Genomic DNA, 8,382 nt, shown 5'->3' on the forward strand with positions numbered 1-8,382 from the left:
CCCCGACTTTGCTGCAAACCCTCCCGCGGGCAAAGTCCGTGTGACTCCGCGCACAGTGAGTCCTAGCCAAGCCTCAACCCGCCAGAGCCCCACCGCTGTGCCTCAACGCCACAAGCCTAGGCACAGGAGTGCCGGGAAACGTCTAGGCCGCAGGGCACACGCACAGCGCACGCACTAACCAGGGCGCAAGCGTCCAGGTACTAGAACGGTCGCCCACACGTGCATCCTGCCCACACACAGAGCCATCAACCACGCACAACCTCTCACGGCGAGGGGGGCGGGGAATCAGCGTCATACGGCAAGCGCAAAACCATGCCGTCACCAACAGCCCGAGATATGAAGGGATGCGCAAACGGCACATGGGCCGAGGATGCGGCGCGTCAGGTGCTGCAGCTAGTTGCAGCTCCGGCCGACGGTTCGCTAGCACAGAAAATGGCTGCTGCTGAGACGGCACTCACCACAGCGCAGAGGCTTGCATAGGGTGCGTGGGGCGCAAAGGCTGAACAGCGACCTGTCCCGCGCCCCGAAAAGAGGGCAGCCTTGGGGCGACCACCTTGGGGGTTCCCGGGATGGGGACGGATGGGTGTTGCTGCATCGGGGCAAGGGCTGGCACTGGTTGCCGGTTCACTTTTGTAACTCTCTGCATTAAGGGTTGATACTAGTTTGTGTTGGTATTGCACGTAGACCGCGTTCCAGCGGCTCAGCAAGTCCTTCAGTCTCGACAAAACACTGAGGCTAGCTGCTTGGAGTGAAGAGTATTATTGTTCAGGTATGTTGTATGCATTAGGAGCGCGTGCCAGCAACCTGCTGCTTCAGGAGGTGGCGTCTTAACTCGGGTTCCATCATTTGGTGGCGGCCGCCGGCAAGCGGTTAGCCTGCTCAAGGGCGTAACTAGTTTACACACATCACCAAGCGAATGGATTGTTAGGGGCGAAGCGTCGCGCCGAGTCAAAGCCCGATGGTTGTTGGTGTTGGCCCCACTTCCGCGCGGCCGCAGCACCAGTATGCACAGTATCATTGTATGTGCAATTATATAGTAACGATACGAACGCCGGCGGCGATGGTCGAGATGGTCAGTCTGATGGCCTTTTGCATTCCTCGGCGTGCAGGCTCCTGACCTGCCTTTTGAAGGGACGACACCAACCATGTCGGCCGATACCCCTGCCGCTGCCAAGCTGGCAAAGTTCCAGAAGAAGCTAGCCAAGGTGCAGAAGCAGGCTAAGGCTGGGGAGCTGACGGCGGACGAGGCGCGGGAGGAGGAGGCACGCCTTTCCAAGAAGGTGAAGAAGTTCGAGGCGCTGGCCGCTGCTGAGGCGGCAGCTGAGGCACCAGAGGCGGCTGAGGAGCCGAAGGAGAAGAAAAAGGGCAAGAAGGATAAGAAGCGCGTGGGCGAGGAGGCGCCCGCAGCGGAGGAAGCCAAGCCCGCCAAGAAGCAGAAGAAGCAGAAGGACGCGGATGAGGAGGCGGCCAATGGCGACGCCGCCAGCGGCCACCACCATCACCACCATCACCACCACCACCGCCACCACCACCATCACCACCACAGCAAGCACCACCGCAAGCATGCCGAGGTGGGCTGTGCGGATCTGGCCAACAAGGGCAAGGCCATCGTCAAGTCGCTGTACGACGAGCACGCCGAGGTGACCGCCCTCACGGCGGACAAGGTGGCGGAACTGCGTGCAGAGCGGGAGACGGTGGTGGATGGCTTCGGACCGGACGACGACTTCGTGGCGGGTGCGTGCGGCGGGGGCATAGGGCGTCCTGCGAGGGCGTGACGTGAGGGCGGGGCGTGTGGTTGTGCCTTGAAAAGTACCTGGACGCTTGCGCCCTGGTTAGTGCGTGCGCTGTGCGTGTGTCCTGCGGCCTAGACGTTTCCCGGCACTACTGTGCCTAGGCTTGTGGCGTTGAGGCACAGCGGTGGGGCTCTGGCGGGTTGAGGCTTGGCTAGGACTCACTGTGCGCGGAGTCACACGGACTTTGCCCGCGGGAGGGTTTGCAGCAAAGTCGGGGTTGGTGGAGTCAACTTGGGCCCTGATAGCATGTGATGGCTCGGCGTCTTCGGATGCTGGGACTGTCCCCTCTGTAACATCCGCATTCTTGAAAAGGGGATGCGTGCATTATTACCGTACTCGCGTCTGGTCGGGCACGACACACCCAGTCATTTACTGCTAGTCTTTGGTGCTGACCCCTATCCAATCCTGCATGAACCTGAACAGGCGGCCCTACCGACATCAAACCGGTGTTCAAGTTTGAGCACACCGGCCTGCCCGCCAACATGCTGCACGCCACGCGCAACTTCGTGGCGCCCAGCCCCATCCAGGCGCAGTGCTGGCCCATCATCCTGGCGGGCCGCGACCTCATCGGCATCGCGGCCACCGGTGCGTGCGGGCCAGGGCGATGGAACTCGGCACTCATGCATACGGCGTGGAGTGGGCGCTTAACGTCAGGACGGGGCAGTGCGGGGACGATGTGGGCACGGCGACTCTTCATGTTGCGCGGGCTCGGATGAGTATTACCGGGCGTTGATTACCAGACGCGTTGGCCTGGGATGCTGGCCGCAACGCCCTCGGAACTGACCGGCACAACCCGTCTCACTCCCGATTGACTGGATGGGCTCTGGCATCTGTACATCTACTCATGGGCTCGGTGTATACGCATGCACCACAGGTAGTGGCAAGACCCTGGGGTTTGGGCTGCCCATGCTTCGCCACATTGCGGCGCAGCGTGAGGCGGGCGTGGTGACCGGCAAGGGGCCGTTTGCGGTGGTGATGGCGCCCACCCGCGAGCTGGCGCTGCAGATCAACGAGGTGCTGGAGGTAGGTGAGCCAGGAGGGCTCTGGTCGGTTGGGGGGACCCAACGGCGGAGACCTGGGCCGATCAAAGTCAAGTGGGGGCAGTGGGGGGTAAGGATGATGCAGCTGTTTGCGGCAGAGCGTTGGCTAGGTACGTTGCAGCACAACTGAAATGGATTGAGGTGGCCTTTAGGCAGGATATGCAGGATGACAGGATGACAGCCCAGTTGAAATAACTTGAAGTACGGGGGTTCGATGAGGAGCTGGGGTAGAGGGGACACGTGTGCCGCGGACGCGTCAACCGTAACGGCGCTCAGCAGCAGCGTCAAAGCCTGCTCCAAGCACTCAACATCAAGCCAATGCCCTCTTTTGCGCGGTGACCTTTGCAGGAGGCGGGCAGCAAATGCGGCGTGCGCACGGTGTGCGTGTACGGCGGCGTGCCCAAGCATCCCCAGATTCAGGCGCTGAGGTCCGGGGTGGAGGTGGTGGTGGGCACCCCAGGCCGCATGGAGGACCTACTCAACGACGGAGCGCTCAAGCTGAACCAGGTGGGACGCGCCGGCAGTGGGCTAGCAACTAACAGAGATTGTGGGGTGGGGATGGATTGACTGCGGTACTGTGGAGGCCACAGGCATTCGGCACAATCAACATGGCACCCTAGCTAATGCATTCATGCGCCCTGTGCCTACTCGTGCATGCTGTGCTTTAACCTGTACCTGCCTACCCTGTCTCTGCACACACGTACAGATCACGTACGCGGTGCTGGACGAGGCGGACCGCATGCTGGACCTGGGCTTTGAGCCGCACATCCGCGCCATCATGAACCTAACCCGCGCCGACCGCCAGACGCTCATGTTCAGCGCCACGTGGCCCACCGCGGTGCAGAAGCTGGCGGTGGCCTTCCTGTCGCACCCAGTCAAGGTGCGGGAGATAAGAGGCGGTTTGGAGGGGGGAGGCGGAAGCGCTGGTCGAAAGCCATACGAAGATCAGCGGCGGGCCTGGAGAAATATGGGCTGGAGAAGGTGTGGCTGCGTATAAGGGTATGCTTGGAGAGGGGGGGGGGGTAGCTCAGCGGAGCTCCTCATAGCACAGGCCGTACGGTTCGACGTGTGCCGAAGGGCAAGCTCCTCGGTGTGTCTGGCGTTGGACGTGGTTCGCTGCCTCACCGGTGCCGACGTCGAATCCTTTTTTCCTCCTCCGCCCCGCGCGGCGCACCCAGGTGACCATCGGCAGCCAGGACCTGGCCGCCAGCCACTCCATTACGCAGCACGTGGAGGTCATTGAGCCGCACGCGCGCGACGGGCGGCTGCTGGACCTGCTGCAGCAGTACCACGGCGCCAAGGGGCGCAAGAACCGCGTGATCATCTTTGTGCTGTACAAGAAGGAGGCGCCGCGCGTGGAGCAGCTGCTCACACGGAAAGGCTGGAAGGTGGGCGCGGGTTTGGGCGTGGGTGTGGGTGTGAGCGTGGACGTGAGCGCGGGCATGAATGGGCGTGTACGGCTCGGTGATTGTTAGTGCGGGCGCGGGCCCGTTAATTGGTGGCGTTCTGCATGTGTGTGGTACAATTTGTGGTCGGAGGCGATGCAAACTAGGAGAATGAAGGCACCGGTGTGATTCGGGTTGCTGTACAGGCCGAGACGCCCTATACTTAGCTTGCAGTGTGGGTTTGCGTTGTGGCGCTACTGCAGGCGGGGGCTATCCACGGTGACATCAGCCAACAACAACGCACGGACGCTGTGGAGAAGTTCAAATCGGGGGCCGTACCGCTGCTCATTGCCACGGACGTGGCGGCACGCGGCCTGGACATCCCCGACGTCGAGGTGAGCGCGGCGGTGATCAGGGGGCTTGGAGATGTAATGCCCGTACCATGGCATGGCTGCACGCGGGATGAGCATATCACTTGTGGTCAAATGGTCGTGGTGCATCCCGCGGGCATGTAGCCATTGGTGGGCGTATAGCTGCAGGACGATGTGACGTGCCTGCGGTTGTACTGACTCCTGACTCAGGCTACCTCGACCAGCCTGGGCTGCAAGGAACTGAGTTGGCACATACCGTGCTCCCTGACGCGCAGGTGGTGATCAACTACTCGTTCCCTCTGACCACGGAGGACTATGTGCACCGCATCGGCCGCACAGGGCGGGCGGGCAAGACGGGTGAGCAAAGGGATTGTCTGTCGGCACGAGCTGGGATAGGCGCGTCTGTACACTGTAGTGTTGGCAAGATGAAGGCATTTTCCTTGCAACGCTGGGGTTATCTGTATCCGTATTTGTGTGTGCAGAGGCGAGCTGTGTGCATATGTGTGTCCCAGATTGTTATTCCTTTACGGTCCCACGTAACATATTAATGGAATTCTTCTTCCCCTTGCTGGCCCTTCCGCAGGAGTTGCATACACGTTCTTCTGCGCCGGCCCTGACAAGCCGCGCGCCGGCGAGCTGATCAACGTGCTGCGCGAGGCGGGCCAGGAGGTGCCCGCAGACCTGCTCAAGTTCGGCACGGCTGTGAAGAAGAAGGAGTCCAAGATGTACGGCGCGCATTTCCGTGATGTGGACGTGCACGCTAAGGCCACCAAGGTCACGTTTGACGACGACGAGTAGATTGTATGACACCAAAAGTGTGCGTGTGTATGTAAACAGAGTGGACGCTTGCAAGGGATGGTGCTGGAGGAGAGGGTGAGGGCAAGGTGGCGTGATGTATCTGTGTTGCGGTGGGTCTGGAGTCTTGTATGACACATGTATGGACCAACGCGGGATAGTTTAGGGGTGGCACAGGTATCACAATGTGTTTCGAAGAAAAGCAGGCGCAGCGGGGCCAGGGATTAATGGGGGGGGGTGTCAAATGTGGCCAGCCGGCCCATGTTGGTCAAGAGCCGCCTGGAGCCGCATGTATGTGGCCTGGCCACGTATCGCTGCACGTGCACGTGCACACGACGCACCAATGCCTTGTCCCTTCTTGCTACGCATTTATGTGGGCACGGGTGGGAGCCACACACATCGGGACTACGCTTTCCTGCCCCTTGCCATGTTCCATCACGAGCTGCACGTGCACGTGCACAACTCGCTGTGGGTTTGACGTATTCCTTCTTTCGGACGCGCTCAACGTCGCCTGAATGCAACGTATGTCTGGGCAGGCTACCAACACAGCGGGTTCGGAGACTCATTCATCCAGCGTAGCCCGGCCCTGCCCGGCCACATAACCTGCGTACCTGGGGACGACCAGACCGGGCCACCAAGCAGCACCTGTGGCGCACAGGGGTTGTATCTTGTTTTCGGGGTATGTCTAGCTTCAAACAAGGGGTGTCAGCTTTGTACAGCTGGAAAATGGGCTGAGCCCCCGTACGCTTGGGAGATAATAGGCGTGTAACGCCCCGTCAGAGCCTCCATGCCGCTACGACGCGCAGACGCATCGGCTAGGGACACTCGGGTTGGGGTCGTGCGGGATTTCCCGCGCCACGCATGCGTGCCTTGTCACGTTCCCAAACACCCCAAGCATTTTTTTCGCCTCCTGCCATACTCAACACCTCCCCGGCGCCCCACGCTCAAAGGGCTAGGCGCGGGGCGGGGGCGACCTCGGGGCTTCTCGGCATTCTGGCGCGTCGGCAGGCATGGCTCGGCAAGTCGCTCACACCTTTCGATATACTTCCCCGCTTTGCTTGCCGCCAACATAGTTTGCCTTAGAGACTGCATATCAGCGGGCACCGGATGCTTTCCTTGCGACCTCGCGAAAGTCAATTGTCCATGGACGCGCGAAGGCACTTCTCGCTCCGCCCGAATTTTCCCTGCCACCTATTTACATGCAATAGACATTAACAAATAATAATACGTAGCACTCGCGGTTTGCGCCAGTATGCTATGTTTTGCCGACGCACGAACGAACCAGCCACGGACAGGGGTGTTCCTGGGGGGCTTCGCCCCCCCCTGGAACGCTTCGCTGGGGGGGCTCAGCCCAAAAAATGGCCGGGTGGCTGCCGTCTTTTGTCTGGGCACATGGCGGTTTTGGGGCTTCTCCATGGAATTTGGACAAACCCGCCCCAAACCCGGGCCAACAAAGTCTCGCTTCAGACATACAGACTTGACCAGGGGCAGACACGCTGCCCCCTACTGCTGGGCACAGAGACCCGAAGACAGCCTGGTCCCGCAGACCAGAACCCCGACAAAAAAAGGGCAAGAGAAGAAAAGGAAGAGAAGAAAAGGAGAGACCACCTGCTCACCACCTAGGAAACCGAGACACCACCTAACCACGAAAACGGCAGCCCTAGGCTGTCCAACAGCCGAAATAACACCCCCAACAAACACACCACCGCTGGCCTTCAGCTGGCGCGCGACCAGCGCCAGCAAAGCAGTGCCACTGGTGGCGCAGGCCGGCCCGCGGCAGTACCTCCGCCCCAGCCATAGCGCAGCCTGAGCCGGGTTAGGTCTGGCGGGTTTTTAGGACACCCCTCCAGGGGGGCGGGGGGGCCAGCCTCCTGCTCTGTCTGCCGGGTCGGGGTGGGGTGGGGTGGGTTGGTTGTGGGTGGACGTTGGCGTTTTTCGGGGTTTTTCCTTTCAGCTTTCTTCTCTTCTCTTTTCTTCTTGCCCTGTCGGGGTTCTGGTCTCTGGGGCCAGGCTGCGTCGGGTCCTTGTGCCCAGCAGTTGGGGGGCAGCGCGTCTGCTTCCGTTCAATCCTGTAAGCCTGGTTCCTCAAAAACAAAGTTGGGGGGCAGCGCGTCTGCTTCCGTTCAATCCCGTAAGGATGGTTCCTCAAACAAAAAAGCTGCTTTCACAGCGGAGCTCATGCGCATGTCGCCACTGGCGGTACCGCTCCAGCGCGGTCAGGCTGTCCTGACGGTCCATGTGCCGGTGGACACCCGGCCCATCAATCCAGGCACCTACACCGTCACGGTCAAGATGGTAGGGGGCCCTGGGTGGGGGGCTTTCCGTGGTCGCACCGATTTGGTGCTGCAGGCGGGCGGCTATCCCACCACCTCGGACCCCTCTAACCTGGCGTGTGCTTTTGTGGTCTCAGAGCAGTGCGCTAAATTGGTGGGCCCCAAGGGGGAGCCCCAGGCCCCCGCAGGCACAGGCATCACCAACCACATCATTGCCTGTGTGCGGGGTCTGGGACCCGCAGCTCTCTCACCTGCACTGCGCCAAGTTTGAGATGCCCGGCGAGGAGCCCATGCAGGTGGAGGTCCGTGGCGCCCCCCAGGAGGCTGGGACGCCCACGGCAGCTGTGGCAGGCAGCCCTGCTCCTGCTGCAGCAGGGGTCGCCGACCTGGGTGGCAACACCTCGGGTGTGGCGATGCCCGCGGCTGCCATCAAACCATCCTTACAGGATTGAACGGAAGCAGACGCGCTGCCCCCCTACTGCTGGGCACTAGGACCCGACGCAGCCTGGCCCCAGAGACCAGAACCCCGACAGGGCAAGAAGAAAAGAGAAGAGAAGAAGGCTGAAGGGAAATAACCCTTAAAAACACCAACGTCCCCCCACATCCACCCCACCCCACCCCACCCCGACCCGGCAGACAGAACAGGAGGCTTGCCCCCCGCTCCCCGGGAGGGGTTTCCTAATAAACCGCCAGACCTAACCCGAGCACCAACCTACAACAAAGCC

General features: G+C 61.2%; 1 protein-coding gene across 1 annotated transcript; it reads left to right on the forward strand.

Moving 5' to 3' along the window:
• The first annotated feature begins 656 nt into the window (after positions 1 to 656).
• Positions 657 to 6,165, forward strand: CHLRE_12g539100v5 (uncharacterized protein). The gene is made up of 10 exons (XM_001692910.2): positions 657 to 769; positions 1,110 to 1,734; positions 2,217 to 2,378; positions 2,668 to 2,816; positions 3,182 to 3,340; positions 3,540 to 3,713; positions 4,012 to 4,221; positions 4,482 to 4,613; positions 4,865 to 4,946; positions 5,173 to 6,165. Exons 2-10 carry the CDS (start codon positions 1,146 to 1,148, stop codon positions 5,385 to 5,387), a joined length of 1,872 nt encoding a protein of 623 aa, XP_001692962.2. The 5' UTR covers positions 657 to 769; positions 1,110 to 1,145; the 3' UTR covers positions 5,388 to 6,165.
• Positions 6,166 to 8,382: the final 2,217 nt, after the last annotated feature.

The sequence above is a fragment of the Chlamydomonas reinhardtii genome, chromosome 12 (genome assembly GCF_000002595.2).
Source record: "Chlamydomonas reinhardtii strain CC-503 cw92 mt+ chromosome 12, whole genome shotgun sequence".
Lineage (NCBI taxonomy): Eukaryota > Viridiplantae > Chlorophyta > Chlorophyceae > Chlamydomonadales > Chlamydomonadaceae > Chlamydomonas > Chlamydomonas reinhardtii.